Source organism: Antechinus flavipes, chromosome 4, assembly GCF_016432865.1.
Source record: "Antechinus flavipes isolate AdamAnt ecotype Samford, QLD, Australia chromosome 4, AdamAnt_v2, whole genome shotgun sequence".
In the NCBI taxonomy this organism is placed as follows: Eukaryota; Metazoa; Chordata; class Mammalia; order Dasyuromorphia; family Dasyuridae; genus Antechinus; species Antechinus flavipes.
In genome coordinates this window covers 260296013-260317357 of record NC_067401.1, presented here as the reverse complement: position 1 = coordinate 260317357, position 21345 = coordinate 260296013, and the positions used below count along the sequence as shown (strand labels likewise).

The 21345-nt window shown below is 33.2% G+C and overlaps 1 protein-coding gene across 2 annotated transcripts in view; it reads left to right on the top strand.

Moving 5' to 3' along the window:
* Window positions 1-21345, top strand: part of RNGTT (RNA guanylyltransferase and 5'-phosphatase) — a 320433-nt gene that overhangs the window by 73173 nt on the left and 225915 nt on the right. For both annotated transcript variants that reach the window (XM_051997380.1, XM_051997381.1), the window contains exon 10: window positions 9847-9918. In XM_051997380.1, coding sequence (XP_051853340.1) covers window positions 9847-9918 — 72 coding nt within the window. The remainder of the gene's footprint in view (window positions 1-9846; window positions 9919-21345) is intronic.

Sequence of the window (21345 nt, the reverse complement as noted above, 5' to 3'; positions counted from 1 at the left end):
GTGTGTAGTGATATCTCAGAGTTGTCTTAATTTGCATTTCTCTGATCAATGGTGATTTGGAACACTCTTTCATGTAAGTGGTAATAGTTTCAATTTCATCATCTGAAAATTGTCTGTTCATATCTTTTGACCATTTATCAATTGGAGAATGGCTTGATTTTTTATAAATTTGAGTCAGTTCTCTATATATTTTGGAAATGAGGCCTTTATCAGAACCTTTAATTGTAAAGATGTTTTCCCAGTTTGTTGCTTCCCTTCTAATCTTGTTTGCTTTAGTTTTATTTGTACAAAGGCTTTTTAATTTGATATAATCAAAATTTTCTATTTTGTGATCAGTAATGGTCTCTAGTTCATCTTTGGTCACAAATTTCTTTCTCCTCCACAAGTCTGAGAGATAAACTATCCTATGTTCCTCCAATTTATTTATAATCTCGTTCTTTATGCCTAGGTCATGGACCCATTTTGATCTTATCTTGGTATATGGTGTTAAGTGTGGGTCCATGCCTAATTTCTGCCATACTAATTTCCAGTTATCCCAGCAGTTTTTATCAAATAATGAAATCTTATCCCAAAAGTTAGAATCTTTGGGTTTGTCAAACACTAGATTGCTATAGTTGACTATTCTGTCATGTGAACTTAACCTTTTCCACTGATCAACTAATCTATTTCTTAGCCAGTACCAAATGGTTTTGGTGACTGCTGCTTTATAATATAATTTTAGATCAGGTACAGCTAGACCACCTTCATTTGATTTTTTTTTTCATTAATTTCCTTGAGATTCTCGACTTTTTATTGTTCCATATGAATTTTGTTGTTATTTTTTCTAAATCATTAAAATATTTTCTTGGAAGTCTGATTGGTATAGCACTAAATAAATAGATTAGTTTAGGGAGTATTGTCATCTTTATTATATTTGCTCGGCCTATCCAAGAGCACTTAATATTTTTCCAATTATTTAAGTCTGACTAATAAAGTATTTATTAAGGATCCTACTATACTAGGTACACAAAAGTTCTTGCTTTGAGGAGCTTGTTCTGCTGTGAGAGAACAACATATTTGTGCTCATGTATTTGTACAAAATAAATACAAGGTAAAAAAAAAATTTAAGGGAAGGTACTAGCATGCAACCTTCTACATGTATATTGTGGTCCCCTTTTATCCTGCCTTTTCCAGCAGATATACCATTCTATTATTCCCACTCTGTCACTAATCTCTCTCCCTGTTTACTGGCTGAATCTTTGCTGCTTACAAACATATCTATGTCTTTCCTATCCATCACTCAATCTGTACATCCTCTCTGTTATAACTACATTTCTTTCCCTTTTTCTTTTTCTTTCCTTTATATCTATGTTTTCAAAATAATATATCCTTTCATTTACTTTCCTCTACTTCTTATTACTTTGCAGTCTGGCTTCTGACCTCGCCATTCAGTTAAAATTTCTCTTTTTAAAGGTAGCAATAAGCTCCTAATTGCCAAATTTAAAGGCTCCTTCTCAATCTTTATTTTTCTTTATCTCTCTTTTAACAGTACTGATCATTGCCTTCTCTTTGATACTGTCTTCTTTCTCAGATTTTTGTTTTCATTTAATAGTATTTTTTCTCCAATTATATGTAAGATAGTTTCACCATTCTTTTTTTAAAAATAATAGCTTTTTATTTTCAAAATTCATACAAAGATAATCTTCAACATTAACCTTTGCAAAACCTTGTGTTCCAAGTTTTTGGTCCTCCCTTCCCTTTCCCCCCATAGACAAGTAATCCAATATGTGTTAAACATGTGCAAATCTTTTACACATATTTCCACATTTAATATGCTGCACCAGAAAAATCAGATCAAAAAAGGAAAATAAATGAGAAAGAAAACAAGGAAACAAATAACAACAGAAAGGTGAAAATACTATTTTGTGATCCATATTCAGCTGCCACAGTTCTCTTTATGGATGCAAATGGCTCTCTCCATCACAAGTCTATTAGAATTGCCTTGAATCACTTCATTGTTGAAAAGAACCACATCCATCAGAGTTGATGATCACATAATCTTGTTGCTGTGTACAATGTTCTCTTGCTTCTACCTGTAATAGATGGAAGCTCGAGTTGATGTACTGAGGTCCCAAGCATGTGAGGCTAACTAGTAATTGGACCATACTCTATTAATATATGTTTGGAGAAAGAATGGCCCTGCCCACTCTTTGTGCAAGTTCTGATGTATTGTATAGGAAATGATGTAGGGATGACTTTGGAGGGGTGGAGAGTGAGGCAGAGAGACTGTTGGCCAGGTTCTTGTCGTGGCTGCTCACATCTCTATCCATAGTGATCTCCCTTCACCTCCACAAAGAATAAAGATTGAAGATTTTCCCTTAACCTGAATTCCTGATTCTGGCTGATTTTAAAATATGCGGTCATCACATCTACTTACTTAACATCAGTTCATATAATCAACATTCATTTTTGTAAGCTTCTGAGTTCTAGTTTTTCTCCCCTTCTCTTCTCCCTCCCCTAAGACAGCAAGCAATCTTACATTATTTATACATATAAAATCATTTTAAACATATTTCCATATTATTCATTAATTGATTTCCATTTAGTCTCCACAGTTCTTTCTTTAGTTGTAGATGACATTTTTCATCACAGGCCTAGCAGATATATCTTAGGTTTTTTCTGAGAAGAGCTACATTTATTATAATTGATCATTACAGTGTTACTGTTACCATGTACAATATTCTCCTAGTTCTGTTCACTTTACTCAGTATACGTTCATATAAGTCTGCTTATAAGACTGCTTGAGATTTCTTATAGAAAAGTAATATCCATTACATTTATATTCCATACTTATTCAATGATGGGCATCCACTCAGTTTCTCTTTCCTTGCCACCACAAAATAGAGATGCTACAAACATTTTTGTACATGTGTTCTTTTCCCTCTTTTATGATCTCTTTGGGATACAGACCCAGCAGTGGCACTGCTGCATCAAAGGTGTACAGAGGTTGGATAGTCCTTTTAGGCATAGTACCAAATTGCTCTCCAGAATGGCTTGATTAGTTTACAACTCCTCCAACAATGCATTAGTGTCCCAGTTTTTCTATACCCTGTCCAACATTTATCATTATCTTCTCTTGTCATTTTAGCTAATATGATAAGTGTGCGGTGGTACCTCAGATTTGTTTTAATTTACATTAATCAGGAGTCATTTAGAGCATTTTTCATATGACTATAGATGATTTTAATCTCTTCACTTTAAAATTGTTCATATCCTTTGACCATTTATCAGTTGGGCAATAACTAGTATTCTTATAAATTTGAATCAGTTCTCTACATATTTTAGTAATGAGGCCTTTATCAGAACCATTGGTTTTCTTCTAAAAGACTTTCCTGATCCACCTTCATGCTAGTACATTGACAGTTAATTCTGTATCTATCTTATTTTATATATACTTGTTTTATGTTGTCTCCAGATTTAGAATGTGGCTGCCTTGAGGGAAGAAATTGTTTTGCCTTTTTTGTATACCCAGGATTTAGCATGGTTCCCGGCATATACTAAGGGCTTAGTAATTGATTGTTGACTTATTAGCATCTGGGAAGGATTTTTCATCTAAAAGGGGGCTTTGAGTTGAATTTTGAAGGAAACAAGTTACTCTAAAAAGTTAAATGTGAGGAAGCAGACTGAAATCATGAAAACTCAGAGGAGACAGATTTCAGAAGGAATGGCTGGTTAGTAGTATCATAATGCTTCAGAGAGGCCAGTAATATCAAGAAATAACAATATTCCATGACATTTGGCAATTAAGAGATTGTTAGTAACTTCTGAAAAAGCAGTTTCATTTGAGTTATAAAGTTTGTAGACAGATCACAAAAGATTGAGAAATGAGTGAAAGAAGAGGTGGAGGAATGAATATGAACTTTTTAGGGAGGAGACAACAATGCCTTTAATAGGGTGGTATTCTTTAGTGAGGGTTTTATTTTATTTTTTAAATGAGAAGACTTGGATGTTAACCAATAAATACAGAGAGCAAAGATTAGAGAACGGAGTGATATGAAGGAAATTTGAAGAAGATTTTTAATAATGGTGTGTTTTGTCCATATCCATTTTCTTGAATCAGAAATTTAATTGCTGTATCCATTTCTCCCCCTTTTAGATAAAACAGTATTCTGTATTCTTCCATTTATCTTCTAATTCCTTTCGGTGACTTATTTTCATTTGCAGTTTGTTTTTGTAAAATTTCATATTCAAAAATTACTTAAACTACTTAATTGTCTGGCTGTCAGCTCTTTGCTTAGAAGCTTTTATTATATTCTCATACTCTGCCAAATCATGTTTCTCTAACCCCTGAAGATGTAGAAAATGGATGATTTACAGTGCAGCACAAATTCATTTGAAATCCTTTGATGGAAGTTTAATTTAGCTTAAACTCATGATGTTCAGAGTGAACATTTAATAGGTAACCCAGAAAGTTGGAATCTTGGATTCTAATGCATATCATATCTGTATAACATATTATAATGGTCTTATAATATGTAGTACATATTGTTCATTTTCATTACTTTGTTTATTGCTCTGCCACCAGATTTGATAATGCAACCCTTTTGTATTTTAACCTATGTGAAATAAATGATTTTTAATTTTTTTTAACTTAGTATCAGTAAGCCAATTTTTTAGTAGTGGAAAGAAACTGCAGTTCAGAACCAGAAGAGCTAGGTTCTAGTTCTAGATATAGTACTTACTAACTTTGTGGTAAAAGAAGGTAGGTGATGCAGTCAATAGTGTACTGGCTTGGAGTCAGGAAGATTGGATTTCAAATATGGCCTCAGACACAATTGTTTGACTCTGGGCACTCCATTTAATCCTGTTTGTGTCTGTTTCCTCATCTGTAAAAGGAGTTGAAGAAGGAAATGGCAAACCACGCTAGTATTTTTGCCAAGAAAACCCGAAATGGAATGATGAAGACTTGGAGATGTCAGAAACTACTGAACAATAATATAATTGAAAAATTTGGGGAGTTTTATGAAGTGACTTTTTGCTCCTATATCAAATATACATTTGGAACTTATTTTGATCTATGATATCAGATGTTAGAATATTCCTAATTTTTTATGTTTGCTTTCTATCTTTTCCAAGAATTTTTGTCAAATACTAAGTCATTTTCCCAGTTGTTGAGGTCTTTGGGTTGACAATTTTAATTTACTTTTCTTTGTGTTCTTAATCTGTTCCACTGAATGATCTTTCAGTTTTTAAAATACCTTATAATTCTGACGATTACTGCTTTATAGTATATATTTGATCCTCATAAGCCGCTTCTCACTTTTTTTTTCATTATTTCCCCTGAGATTCTTCACTTCTTGTTCAACCAGTTGGATTTTATTATTATTTTTTTCAGCTCTGCAAAGAAATCCGTTTGTAGTTTAAATGACATAGCATTGAATAGAAAAATTAATTTAGGTAACATTGTTATTTTATTAATTTTATTATTTTAATGGCCAATCCATGAACAATTAATATTTCTCCAATCATTTAGTTTTTTGTCAATAGCCTGAACCATAGTTCTTCAAGCCAATCAAATTTCTTTTTTTTTTTTTTCCATATAACATTTTTTTAATCAAAGGAATCTTTCCATAATGTTTCACCTGCCCCTCCCCTCATTGAGAAAGAAAGAAAGAAAGAAAGAAAGAAAAACAGGCTCCTGGCTAAAAACATATAATCAAACCAAATATTGACCCTATCCTCTCTGTCTTCCAATCCTCTCTCTATGTATGTATTTGTATATGTTGTGTCTCATTTGTATTCTGAGTTCATCAGTTATTTATCTGAAGATAGGTAGCAGATTTCAAAATGTGGCCCTTGGAATTGATTGGTCATTTCATTGATCAGAGTTCCTAAGTATTTCAAAACTGATTTCACAATATTGTTTCTAATGTATATTTTACATTATATAACCTACATATACCATTCTGGTTCTCCTCACTGCATTTTGCACCAGTTTGTTTATGCCTTCTCAGATGGTTTTTTTTATTATTATTATTATTATTATTTTTTAGAAACTGTTCTCTTTATCATTTCTTATAGCACAATAGCTCTTTACCAATTAGAAAATTGGTAAATATTTTTTAGTTGTGAACGTTTTTCTATATATAGGTCTGACAAATAATTTCTTCCTTGCTTCTCTAATTATGATTTCAGCCTTTATACCTAAGTCGTACTCATTTGTAGATCTTCTTCATATATGGTGTGCAATGTTGTTCCCTACCTAGTTTCTCCAAATTCCTTTCCATTCTTTCCCAAGACTTTTTATTGAATAGTGAGTACTTATTCTAATAGATGGGATCTTTGGATTTATCAAGAACTAGGCATGGTTCTTCTGTATGTTGTGTATCTAATTTTTTCAACTGATTAAATCTTGCTATTACTTAAATAATAGCAAATTATTTGGATGATGCTTGCTTTCTAATATAGTTGAAGAGAAGTTAAAGAGTTAAATATGATTAGTCTACCTTCTTTCTTATTCTGTCTCTCATTTCTCTTGAGATTTTTGATATTTTGTTCCTCTAGAACAAATTGATTATTTTTTCAAGTTTTTCTGCCCCTACTTTTCATTTTTTAGTTTGATTGGTACTGAGTAAATAAATTAATTTAGGTAGTATTTTTAATTTTATCAATGACTCAGCCTACATAAGAAAAATCAGTATTTCTACAATTATTTAGAGTTACATTTATATAAAGAATCTTTCGAAGTCATTCATATAGTTTTTGTGTTTGTCTTGGCAAGTTGTCTCCCAAGTTTTTTTATATCTTCTTAATTATCTTAATTGAAGTTATCTTAAATGAAGAATATAGTTGGTATTATGTAGAAATACTACATTTGTATGTCTGTAGAAATATAGCTATGTAGAAAACTGCATAGAAAATTATGTAGAAATAATGTAAAAAATTGGGATTTTTAAATATTTTGCGACTTTGCTGACATTGTTAAATTGTTTCAATTTCTTATTTATTCTCTAGGGTTCTCTAGTAAACCATTGTACTTTGGCAAAAAAAAAAAAAAAATCCTCTTTTCCTATAATTATTTCTTCAGTTTCTCTTTCTCTTATAAAATCTTAAGAACAGTTTATTAAATGCCTTTTATGGGGAAAAAAGCCTAACTTCCCATAAGGTAATGTGGTTTTGAGAACTTGGGATGTTATTCCTGTTGCACCTAGCCTGTCTATTGAGATCTTCCACAGTATTCTAACAATATTTTTATATATTTTTTTGAATGGATAGTGGAGTTTATAGCTATTTCTTTTAGGATTCCTTGATAATTTCTCCCTCTGATCCATTTTTAGAACTTTACTGGGTCATTTGTGGATAAATCTAGACTTCCTTCAAGTCCCAGTTAAAATCCCACAAGAAAACTAATCTTTCTTATATTATAATTTTGTGGTAGATGGAGCTTAATTGTCTTATTATGTTTTTTTTTATTTATAGTCTTAGAATGGATTTTGAGAGAAATCTTATGTGTTCAAAATAACACATGCATATTTAATTTTCTTTTAGACATGTTAACTTTGGAAAATTGAAAGGATAGCCATATAGAGAAGACCAGCAGGAAACTGGCAGTTTGGGACTAGGATACAGAAGAAAAAATTGGATATATATGAATAATTTAATTGACTTGATGAGAATTAGTGAATAGACAGAGAAGAGAAGAGAAGAAGGTCCAGGACAAAGTCTTATTGGGTATCTTTGCATAATGGGGACACTTGGAAGCGTTTGGATAGGCAGAAAACCAAGAGGGAACATTGTCATGAAAACCAAGGGTAGGAGATCCTGAAGGAGGTATATAGAAGATGGAGAAAGAATAATTATAATAGAGGTCTTACGATTTAGTTGGTAAAAGATTGTTTGTCATGTTGTAGGAAGCATTTTTGGAGAGTGGTCATAATAGGAAGCCATATTTACAAAGTGGGTAAAAGGTGGACATGAGAACAACAAATGAAGGGAACCCTTTTAAGGATTTAGTTGTACAAGAGAACTGTTCGGTTCTGCACACATATATTGTATCTAGGATATACTGTAACTTATTTAACATATAAAGGACTGCTTGCCATCTGGGGGAGGGGGTAGAGGGAGGTAAGGGGAAAATCAGAACAGAAGTGAGTACAAGGGATAATGCTATAAAAAATTACCCTGGCATGGGTTCTGTCAATAAAAAAGTTTAAAAAAAAAAAAAAAGGATTTAGTTGTAGAAAAAAAGGAGAAATATAGACTAGCTTGAGAGTTTGAAATGATCAAGACTTGAACAAGTTTGTAAGTAGGAATGCTCTAGGTGATAAGGATTTAAGATGAGAAAAAAGGGATTTTCAAAGGGCAAACTTCTAGAGAAGGGATGAGATCAAAATACAAATAGGAAGTTTATTTTGGCAAGGAAAAAGGCTACTGCTTTCTTAGGATTTAGGAAAAAAGAGAACATGGAGAAAGATTTTAATGTATGGAGTAGCTTAGGAAAGGTATTTATTTCTCAGTAAATTAGAAAGTAGAAGAAAGAAGTGGCATAGGGAGCAGTAACAGTAGGAATATTTGGAAGGAATTGAGATTACATTGTTGAATAAGAATAGTTTTATGAGGAGGTAGTCTTAGAAAAAAGACACAAAGCTAGGAAATTATGGAGAGAGGAATTTCAAGTTTCTGGATCACTAAAGTATCACAATCATAACTGATGATGGATTAGAGATAGGATCTTTCCTATGTATGGCTGAGATAGAGTGAAAATGTTGGTCATGGGAATTGAGAAGACTGATGCTGAACTAGCATGAGAACAAGGATTTGGGTTGAGAGGGAAGATTGTGAATAAGGTAACGAATGTCTTGAGAAAAGAAGGAAAATGACTAGAAAGCTGATTGAACATAGCAATAAAAATCTGAATATAATTGGTTTGAATTTCAAAAGAGAAGATCCTGTGATGGTGATAAAAAGAAAAGGGGGCAAGACTTCTTAAATTTATTCCACTCATGTCCCCTTTTTTCCTGAGAAATTTCTATGTGTATATAAGTATATAAAGGTCTGTAAATCAAACATTCAGTTACAATATCCCATATGAGATAGGGAACCACAGTTTAATTAGCTGGGGTCTCAAGAAAAGAGTATATCTTATTTTCCTCCTAACCCAGGGTGTTTTAGATGATGACATGAGAAAGAAGGCTCAACCATTACTAAAGAGAGTGGAATGTGAATATCTTTCTTCATGAGGGAGTTAGGTTTTGATAGCACACGAAGTTAGAAAAAGTTTGAAGGGAAGATATCAAAGATAAAGGGGACTTAGCACAGTACATTGGAGGGTTCTACAGGGACATGAAACTAGGAGATGACAGAATGGAATATGGACTGTGGAAGTGTGGACAAGAATGATAGTTTGGGGAGAATTAAGATTTGAAAAAAGATTTTCTCCTAGAATATGTGAACTGAATCACAGGTATAAGGGAGTTTAACTGCTTTTGAATGGATAAGGAATGCTTGATCAAGCCACTACCATCCTGTGATGCTAAGTCAGAACTTTGGAAAAAACAATGTAAAATTGGATTAGTCAGGTATTGTACATTTGATGAAAATCTCACTGGCATTGTTTTTTAATTGTTTGAACTTATTATTTATACATAAGACATAAGACAAAAATAAGACATAATATTTTATCTGTAACAAAAAAATGATAGAATTAAATTTCTCAAAATTTTTTTTGAAATTTAAATGTTTTTTCTTTTATCTAATGATAATAGAGGTATGATACGCTTGATATTTGATGTGATGATTGTCATTATCCTAATACATTAAAAATAGACATGAATTATTTTTATAAATACATTTTTTTTCTCTTTAAAGGAAATGATTGTTGACAAAGTAAATGGACAGGTCGTTCCTCGGTACTTGATATATGACATAATTAAATTTAATGTAAGTATCTTTAAAAACTTCTATACTGGTTTTGTTTTAAAAGTTAAGATGTTCTAAAATTATCAATATAATTTAAATTGGAAAATATTTTTTGTAAATAATTGAGCTGAGGAAACTGTTAGTATTTCTCAGAAGTTATGTTAGATGAAACTTGGAACCAAGTTTTTTCTTTTTAAAACAATGTTCTTGAAGAAATACAGAGATAATTGTATTTTTCTTTTTTTTTTTTTTAAATTTTTAATAGCTTTTTATTTACAAGTTATATGCATGGGCAATTTTACAGCATTGATAATTGCCAAACCTTTTGTTCCAATTTTTCCCCTTCCTCCCCCTACCCCCTCTTTTAGATGGCCGGATGACCAATACATGTTAAATATATTAAAGTATAAATTAAATACAAAATAAGTGTACATGTCCAAACTGTTACTTTGCTGTACAAAAAGAATCAGACTCTGAAATATTGTGCAATTAGCCTGTGAAGGAATTCAAAAATGCAGACAGGCAAAAATATAGGGATTGGGAATTCAATGTAATGGTTCTTGTCATTTCCCAGAGTTCTTTCGCTGGGTGTAGCTGGTTCAGTTCATTACTTCTCCTTTGGAACTGATTTGGTTCATCTCATTGCTGAAGATGACCAGGTCCATCAGAATTGATCATTATATAGTATTGTTGTTGAAGTATATAATGATCTCCTGGCCCTGCTCATTTCACTCAGCATCAGTTCGTGTAAGTCTCTCCAGGCCTTTCTGAAATCATCCTGTTGGTCATTTCTTACCAAACAATAATATTCATATACCACTATTTATTCAGCCATTTTCCAATTGATGGACATCTACTCAGTTTCCGGTTTCTGGTCACTACAAAGAAGGCTGCCGCAAACATTCTTGCACATACAGGTCCCTTTCCCTTCTTTAAGATCTCTTTGGGATATAAGCCCAGAAGTAATACTGCTGGATCAAAGGGGATATGCACAGTTTGATAACTTTTTGAGCATAGTTCCAAATTGCTCTCCAGAATGGCTGGATATGTTCACAGTTCCACCAACATTAGTGTCTCTGTTTTCCTACATCCCCTCCAACATTCCGCATTATCTTTCCCTGTCATTCTAGCCAGTCTGACAGGTATGTAGTGGTATCTCAGAGTTGTCTTAATTTGCATTTCTCTGATTAATAATGACTTGGAGCATCTTTTCACATGGCTAGAAATAGTTTCAATTTCTTCGTCTGAGAAATGTCTGTTTATATCCTTTGACCATTTATCAATTGGAGAATGGCTTGATTTCTTATAAATTAGAGTCAGTTTTCTATATATTTTGGAAATAAGGCCTTTATCAGAACCTTTGACTATAAAAATGTTTTCCCAGTTTATTGCTTCCCTTCTAATCTTGTCTGCATTAGTGATAATTGTATTTTTCTAATACTTTCAAATAGTCTTATATTCTAGTTAATATATGACTTTCCCAGAAATTTAATATTCTTAGTTTCATATTAGAAAAAATAAGAACAAAAGAGTGAGAATACTTAATTTCTATTTGCCTTTTCAGGATATTGTGCCTGTATAATAAGATTTTAACTTAAATGTGTTAAGTCCATTATTATTTTGAGTAGACCTTTGATTTCAATACTTATGGAAATTCCAGTGAGGAAACCCCTTCTTCTAGTATAGATTGACACCTGTTCTGCAACATATTTGAGGAAGTATTCTGGGTCATTGAGAAGTTAACTGACTTTTTCTTAGTTTCAGAGTCAATATATGCAGAAATAACAGTCTTGAGTCCAGCATATTCTGATTAAATGCTGGTTCTCTGTTATCACAAGACTTTTCAATACCAAGAATAGTAAAGAGCTTAGTAAAGAATTCTTCCAAATTCCACTTTTTATAATTTAAAAATAAAAATATAAATAGTTGACCAGAGTAATTATTACTCCAGTGGCTTTGCTGCAAAAGGAAAAAACCCCAACAAAACAACATGAGAATTAGCCTGCTTTTGATTATTATTCAAATGACCTGAATTTGGTTGTGCTTTTTTCCCGTTATTTTATTTTTGAGATATTGGTACTATTATCATTACATTTAATTAGAGAGAAAATTTTGAAATTTATACCAGAATATACTGTTTAGCAGTGTCAGTAGTAAAGCCTTGAATAAATGAATAAACTGTCAAAAATTAAATAAAAGCTTTTGATTTAATCATTTTTTATTTAATCAATGAAAATGCCTATAGTAGTCATGGTTCTGAACTAATTGTTAAATGGCCTTTGGTGAGCTTAGTCCTATGTACTTGATAGTTGTACAATAAATATTTTTATTTAAATTGAGTAAAGAACAGCCTTACAAAGAACTTTTTAATATTTTAAAGATTTTTCCCCCCAAATTCTTTCCCTTACCCCCCCACCCTTTGAAAAAGTAAGAAATATAGTATGAATTCCACTTCTGAAATAATGTAAAACATATTTTTGCTTTAGCCATGTTGACCCCAAAAAAGGGTGATTTTTTTTTTTTTTTTTTGGTTGTTGAAGCAATTGACTTGCCCAAGGTTACATAGCTAGGTTGTGTTAAGTGTCTGAGACCAGATTTGAACTCGGGTCCTCCTGACTTCAGGGCTGATTCTCTATCCACTTAGCTACCCAGCTGCCCCCCAAAAAGGTAATTTTAAAAAGAGAAAGAAATATGCTTCAGTCTGCTTTCAAAGTTCATCAGTTTTCTTTCTGGAGGTGGAAAACATTTTTATTATAATTTCTTTGAGATTTTTAAGTATCACTGAATTGATCAGCATAGCCAAGTCTTTCACTTTATTTTGTATGATAGTTTTGTTACTGTGTACAGTGTTCTCCTAGTTCTGCTTATTTAATTTTTCATCAATTCACATAAATCTTCCCAGGTTGTTCTAAAACCATGTCCTTCCTCATTTCTCACATCAAAATTGTATTCCATCAAAGTCATACACTTCACTGTACTTAATTGTTCCCTAATTGATTACTACCCTTTCAATTTCTAGCTCTTTGCTACAACAAAAAAGGAGCTGCTATAAATATATTTGTGCATTTATGTCCTTTTATTTTTTCTTTGATCTCTTTAAGATGTAAATTTAGGACTGCTATTACTGGGTCGAAGACTATGAGCATTTTTATAGCTCTTTGGACGAAATAAAAAAAATTCTTACAGTTCCATCAACAGTGGGGTAGTGTATGTACTTTTGCACATCAAAGATTATCCTTTCCTATATTTGTCATTTTCCTTTTATGTTGTCTTAGCCAATTTGAGCTTACTTATAGGAAGTGGTATCACAATTTTTTTAGTTTTAATTTATCTAATTATTAGTGATTTAGAGCATTATTTCTTATAAGTATTGATAGCTTTGATATCTTCCTGTGAAAACTGCCTCTTCATGTCCTTTGACCATTCACAAATTGGGGAATGGCTCCTATTTTATAAGTCTGGCTCATTTCTCTCTATATATGTTTTTGAAAATTGAGACCTTTATCAGGGATACTTGTAAATTCTTTTCTCTCCCTTGTGTTGCTTTTCTTCTAATTGTGACTGTGTTGATTTTGTTTGGTTAAAGAGTTTAATTTAATTTTAATTAAAATTATCCATTTTACTTCCACAAGCATATCTGTCTCTTGTTTGGTCATTAACTCTTTTCCTAGCCATCAATCTGACGGGTAATTTTTTTCTTTGCTCCCTTAATTTCTTCATAGTATCACTCTTTTTGTCTAAATAATATTCCCATTTTGAACTTATGTTGGTATATATTATAAGAAGCTGGTCTGTGCCTACTTTCTATTACTTTCCAATTTTCCTGATAATTTTTTGTCACATCTTGATTTCTTGTTCCAAGAGCTGGGACCTTTGAATTCATCAAACACTAAGCTATTATGTTAATTTGCTTCTATATATTGTGTACCTAATCTATTCCAATTAACCAACCAATTTCTTATGCAGTATTAAATTATTTTGATGATTGCCACGTTGTAATATAGTTTAATATCTGGTATTTCTGAATCCCTTTCCTTAATATTTTTTCCTGTTTATTTCCTTGATAGTTAACCTTTTATTTGTCCAGAAGAATTTTATGATTTTCTATAGCTCTATAAAGTAATTCTTTGGTAGTTTGATTGTTATGGCACTGAATAAATTAATAACTTTAGTTATTGTCTAATAACTAGTTACACATTGTCTCTGCCTCACCATGTGTAATTAGTATTTCTCCAATTATTTAGCTTTGTCTTTATTTGTGAAAAGAGTGTTTGATAATTGTGTTCCTATTGTTCCTATAGCAAGTAAAATAGACATATTTCATCATGTCTATTTTATTTATATTGTTTATTATATTATACATATTATTTATTTTATTCATCCACTTATTCACTTTTTTATAACAGTATTTAAAGTTTCCCCCCAGGTACACATCAAGAAAATTTTTAGCATTCTTTCCCTTTCTATCTCCTTCTCCTTCCCCCGATCCTGTCTCTGTCTCTCTGTTTCTCTTTCTTCTTTTCTCTCTTGTCTCTCCGTGAATGTCTCTCTACCTGTCTCTCCCCCTCTTTTTCTCCTTTTCTCCCTTCCCCCCCCCCCCCCCCCCCATAAGAGTTTGAGTCCCATATTTTTATCTTCCCTTTCTTCTTTTCCTTCTTACTTGTTATGGGCCAGAACTCTGAATTTGAAGTAAAGGATTCTTACAAGGTGCTAAATCAGTGGAATTGATAGAGACAATGGTTATCTAGTTTAGCATGGTTCAGTATGATTGATTTAATCTTAAAAAAAATAATAGTTTCCTAATGACATAATGATTGGTTTATACTCAGTGTAGAGCATATAAACTAGGAGCCTTAGCCAGGATTCATTCAGAGAGATTCAGAGGGCAGAGAAGACAGAAGGGAGCTCAAGCTCTTGGAACCAAGGAGAGAGTTGGCCTTTAAGAAAGCTAAGCGGGACCCAAGAAAGGAGACAAAACTTTGAAAGAGATAATAAAGGATTTGGACTTTAACCCCTGGCTACACTTGTGATAATTACTCTCCTGAAAAGAAGGCTGCTCCCAGAGACCCAAGAAAACTGAACCAAGAGAACATTACACTTACAAATATGATAGGCAGTTTGATATACTAATTCATACATGTGTTCTCATCTATAACTTATTTCCATATTAGTCATAGCTGTTAAAAAAGAAACATCAAAAGAAAAAAAGATCTACAAAAAAGAATAAAATGAGAAAAATATACTTCAATCTGCATTAAGAATCCTTTATCAGGATATGCATAGCATTTTCTTTCATTAGTCCTTTGCACTTGGATTATTGTGTTGCTAAAAGGAGCCTATTGGAATCTTTACAAACTGCTAACTCATTAGAATTGACAGATTATTGATCTGCTTTTACAAGAAGATGTTTTGGGCCAGAACCTGAAACAAGGTACTAAGTAGAACTAATTGATACAACGCTTGTGTTTGCACCTTTACTCATTAGAGTTCACATGTTTGGGAAATTTCAGGGTTTAGTATGAGATATCTGAATTCACACCTCCCTTGAAGCTCTTAGGGCCAGAGAGCACTATGGGAGAAAACCTATAATCCCATTCTCTCAGAAGAGTCATATATAAGCCAATGAAGAGTGATTCATTCCAGAATATTTTCCACTTGGCTGGCTGGTGGCGGAAGGAGTTTTTCAGAGGAAGAAGCTATGAGTCTAGAGTTCAGCGGAAGATTGGGAAGGCTCTCTCAGAGGCACAACCAGATTCATCTTCATCTCACACCACTGTGGTGGCTGGGCTCTTGCACTTCCCCCACTGAGACCAAGCTGGTCTGAAAGACTCGCCAGAAAGCTAGCCGAGCCCCAAGTGAAGGAAACAAGATGTTCATTCCATCTTTGTGCTGGCTGGAGGCAGAAGAAAGCAAAGGCAGAGGCTGAAGGACAAAACTTTTGGATTTGGAGATATTTGGAGGGAGCTCTTGGAACCAAGCAGAGAGAGAGGCCTCAACTAACCAGAGAGAACTATTCTACTTATTTTAAAAGAAAAAAAATCACCACATTTTGGCGCCCTGAACGTGGGACTGATTCAGATCCTGATCCAGTGGAAAAGCTTCTGATCCTGACCCAGTGGAAAAGACTCTTCAACTCAGAAATTAGGGTGAGTGTAACAAAGAAATTTTGTTAAAAGAGTTAAAGTAGAATTTCAGCTAAGATGGGACAGATGTTTAGAAAACAGCCTTCTGTTTCTGTTCAAGGAAAATGTTTAGAGATCATTGTCAAAGTTATGGAAAGCCAAGGTTTAATAATAATTTTACAGCAGATCACTCAACTTTTACAAACTGTAAAGCACATATGTCCTTGTTTCTCTCTGGAAAAGGAATTAGATCTAAACGAGTGGAAATTGGTAGGAGAGGATCTTTGTCAATTCTATAATAAAAATGGGCCTAACTCAATTTCCAAAGACATACTTAATACATATAATTGAATATAACTAGCTTTAGGAAATTTTAAAAGTATTAAAATAAGGAAAAAGAAGAAACAGCAGCATCGAGAGGTGCCAACTATACTAGGTTAAAAAGGAGCAAGAATCAGATAACAATGGAGTTAAGTACAATTCTGAGTGTGATACTTTACAGCAGGAGGAATTAGATCATTCCACATCTCATGACCCTCCTGCCTCAATTAACCTTTCCTGGGTGGAAGAAGGGGGAGGGAGAGAGGCAGAAACACAATCAGCGTCTCCTGTAAAGCAGAATATGACAAGATTAGAAGAGGCATTAATTAAAGCAAAAAATGAAGGAGAAGATATATCTGATTTTATAAATGCATATCCTGTGATTGAAGAGCTTGACTCCTCAAGTCAAAAAGGGAGAAGATACACTCCTTTTAATTTGGAAAAAATTAAAGATTTGAAAAAGGGTTGCACTCTTTATGGGGCTACATCCTCTTACGTGAAGATGTTACTAGATAATTTTTCTTATGAAATCTTAACCCCGAATGACTGGAAATCCATAGCTAAGACATGTCTAGAACCGGGACAAAGTTTATTGTGGTTTTCGGAGTTTCATGAATTATGTAGGATTCAAGCCCAGTGCAATAGACAAACAGGAACTATTGGACAAATCACTTTTGACCAACTAGCTGGTGAAGGTCAGTATAGAGAGAATTCAGAACAGATTTATTATCCTATAACAGTGTATGAGCAAATTTCTAAGGCTACAATAAAAGCTTGGAATTCTCTCCCTGGAGAGAAAGATGGAAATAAAGCTTTTACAAAAATAGAGCAAGGTCCCAATGAGCCTTTTGCAGATTTTGTGGGATGTTTGCTAACAGCTACAATAAGAACCATTGGAGATAATGCTGCCACAGAAATAATGACTAGACATTTGGCTAAGGAAAATGCCAATGAGGTTTGCAAGAGAATTATATGGGGGCTAGACAAAAATGCTCTTTTAGAGGAGATCATAAGATGCTGTGCCACAATGGGTACAAATGCTTATTATGCCCAAACTATGATGAACATGGAAAGACAAGGTCCTTCTTGGCAAAGGAATTCTACAGAAACTTGTCGATGTTTTCAGTGTGGAAAAGTTGGACATTTGAGAGCTCAATGTAGATACAGAGGTACAATGAGAAGACAGGGTGAGAGAAAAAAACCCAAAACCCCATGTCCAAAATGTAATCGAGGCTTTCACTGGGCCTCTGAATGTGGGATGACCCAGAGAAATGAGAGGCAGGACCCACCTCCAAAGTATCAATCAAAAGATAGGTGGGGCATGATAGCAGCTGAGGTTACACCCAGAGAAACTTTAGAAATTCAGGACTCTGATGTCATCAACCAACAAAAAAGCAATCAGGATTACAGTTGGGGAGAATATAGATTTTTTAATCCAACTGGGCAGTGTTCAGTGCAAACAGCTCCAATGTAATTACCAGATGATGAGAAGAAATCCCAAATTTGGTAAATAGAAGGGAGTGAGATAGGTTAACTGCTTGGGGAAGAGGATCTGCTTATATTTCCACAGGTGGAGAAGGAATCAGATGGCTGACAATGAGACTGTCAAAAGAACTTTAAAATCTTCAGCTTTCAGTTCCTGAAAAACCAGCAACAATCATTGGATTTCCTGAGATGAAATAGGAAAAGAGAAAAACTTCAAAACAAAAGAGATTTAAGAAGCATCTGACACTGAAAGAGCATGGGTGACAATGAGACTGTTAAAAGGACTTTTAAAAATCTTCAGGAATCATTGGATTTCCTAACACAAGATGAGACTGTTTTAATTCTTGAAAAACCAGCAAGAATCATTGAGTTCCTTGAGATGAAAAATTGTGGATGAGACTTTTTGCAGTACTTCAGAGCTTACAGGAATTATTGGATTCCTGGCACATGAACTAATGGACAATGGAATCCTTTTGGACTATTTCTAGGACTTATGGACATGTGAAAATTCTCAGGTTGATTCATGTTATTTGTTACATTACTACTAGCCTGTGTTATATTGCTACGTGCTTATGTATTTTATGTAGTTGCAGAATCATTGGATTTCTTGAGATGAAAAATTGTTGATGAGACTATTGCAGTACTTAAATTTTCATGGTGATTCATGTTAGTTGTTACATTATTACTAGCCTGTAGTTATATTGCTGTGTGCTTATGTAAATTATGTGTAATGCCTCCCATATTGATGGATTTATGTATACATGTATATCTGTTTCAAGTTCTGGCCCATATTGATGGATTTATGTGTACCTGTTTCAAGTGAGCCCCTTCAGAAACCCGCTAATCTGATTTGATTTCCTATTTCCTTTGGTGTTTTCATTTCCCTTCCTGAGGTGTCAGGGAAGGCGTGATCTCCCAGAGTTCTTTAGCTGATTGTAGCTGGTTCAGTTCATTACTGCTCTGTTGGAACTGATTTGGTTCATCTCATTGTTGAAAAGGCCCATGTCCATCAGAATTGATCATCATATAGTATTGTTATTGAAGTATATAATGATCTTTTGTTCCTGCTCATTTCACTCAGCATCAGTTCATGTAAGTCTCTTCAGGCCTTTCTGAAACCATCCTTCTGATCATTTCTTACAGAACAATAATATTCCATAATATTCATATACCACAATTTATTCAGCCATTCTCCAATTGATGGGCATCCACTCAGTTTCCAGTTTCTGGCCACTACAAAGAGGGCTACCACAAACATTCTTGCACATACAGGTCCCTTTACCTTCTTTAAAATCTCTTTGGGATATAAGCCCAGTAGTAACACTTGGATCAAAGGGTATGCACAGTTTGATAAGCTTTTTGAACATAGTTCCAAATTGCTCTCCAGAATGGCTGGATGTATTTACAATTCCACCAACAATGTATCAGTGTCCCAGTTTTCCCACATCCCCTCCAACATTCTGCATTATCTTTCCCTGTCATCAATTTTACCTGTCAGATTTATTGGCATATGATTAGACAAAGTTATTTTCTAATAATTGCTTTTTAAAAAAAAAAGAATAGCAATTTTGCTCTCAAAGTAAAAGCAAAAATAGGCCAAATTAAAAAGAAACACATTTGAAATGAAGAAATACCCACAGTGTAAAAATAAGTGGCTAGAGCAGAATCTGTTATATTTCTTTTTTTTTTTATAGCTTTTTATTTACAAGATATATGCAGACAGTTGCAAATCCTTTTGTTCCAATTTTTTTCCCTCCTTCCCCCCTCCCCCTTCCCCCAGATGGCAGGTTGACCAATACATGTTAAATATGTTAAAATATAAGTTAAATGCAATATATGTATACATGTCCCAACAGTTATTTTGCTGTATAAAAAGAGTCGGACTTTGAAATAGTGTACAATTAGTCTGTGAAGGAAATAAAAAAGACAAGCGGACAAAAATAGAGGGATTGGGAATAACATCTATGCAGTATCAGGTAAACAGCCAGAACCTGTAGACTCTGGCACAAGTAACTGAGGCAGTATTCTTTCCACTTTGGGAGAAGAGATTAAATGTAAAAGGGGGGGGAGAGGAATGAACCAAAAAAAAAAATCTTACCAAAGAAATTTATTATCATAATAAGACCAAGACAGAAAGTCAGAAGACAATAATGTCAAAACACCTATAGGCAAGATCCCAAAGAAAAGGAAGTGGTCTCAAGTCCAGAAAGAACACATGGAAGAGCTTAAAAATCATGTAAGAAAGGCAAAAAATCCCCTACTAGTATAGCTTTGCTATCTATTTTTTCTTTCAACTCACTTATCTTCTCCTCTAGGAATTTGGATGCTATACCATTTGTTGTTTAGTATTGATATTACTACATTATTTATGCGACCCCTTAGCAAGAAGCAGTTTCCTTCCAATCTGACAGGTGTGTAGTGGTATCTCAGAGTTGTCTTAATTTGCATTTGTCTAGAATCTGTTATATTTCAACTAATGTGAAAAAGGCAGGGGTAATAATAATATCCTCAGACAAATCGAAACCAAAAATTAATCCAATTAAAAAATATAAGCAGGGAAATTACATCTTGCTTTAAAAAATGCATTGATAATGAAGTATTATCAATACTAAACATATGCACCAAATGACATAGCCTCAATTCTTAAAGGAAAAGTTAAATGAATTATAGGAAGAAATAGAGAATTAAATTATACCAATGGGTGAATTTACCTTTTCTCCCTCAGAGATAGATAAATGATAGATAAATCTAGCCATGAAATAAATAAGATAGACTTGAAATGAAATGTGGGAAATTAATAGATATGATAAAATTCTGGGAAAAATTGAATGAGAATAGATAAGGAATAAACTTTTTTTTAAACTGTACGTAATGCCTTCACAAAAATTGTTCATTATCAAGTTCAGAAATGTTAAATGTATTCTCTTTAGACCATAATGCAATAAAAATTACATCCAATCAACAGTCATGAAAGCAAAGGTGAAAAGTTAATTAGAAACAAAATATCTACTTCTAAAGAATAAGTGGATCAATAACAAGTCATAGAAACGATCAGTTATTTCATTAAAGAGAATGACAACAATAAGATAATATACAAAAATTTATGGGATGCAGCCAAAGTAGTAGTTCGGGAAAATCTTATATCTCTAAAGGTATAGATCGGTAAAAGTGAAAGAGTAGTGAATTAATTGGCCTGCAACTAAAAAAACAACTAAAAAAAGAACAAATTACAAATCTTTAAATACCAAATTAGAATTTCTAAAAATATGAGGTGAGATTAAGAAAATTGGAAAAAAAAACATTGAACTAGTAATTATGAGCTGATTTTATGGGGAAAAAAGTCATTGATGTATTTAATTAAAGAAAAAACCTTGAAATTTCCAGTATCAAAAATGAAAAGGATGAATATACCACCAAAGAAGATGGAATTAAAGCAATTATTAGGAGTTATTTAATCCAGTTATAGGCCAGTTAAACTGACCATCTAAGTGAAATTTTTTTTACAAAACCATAAACTGCC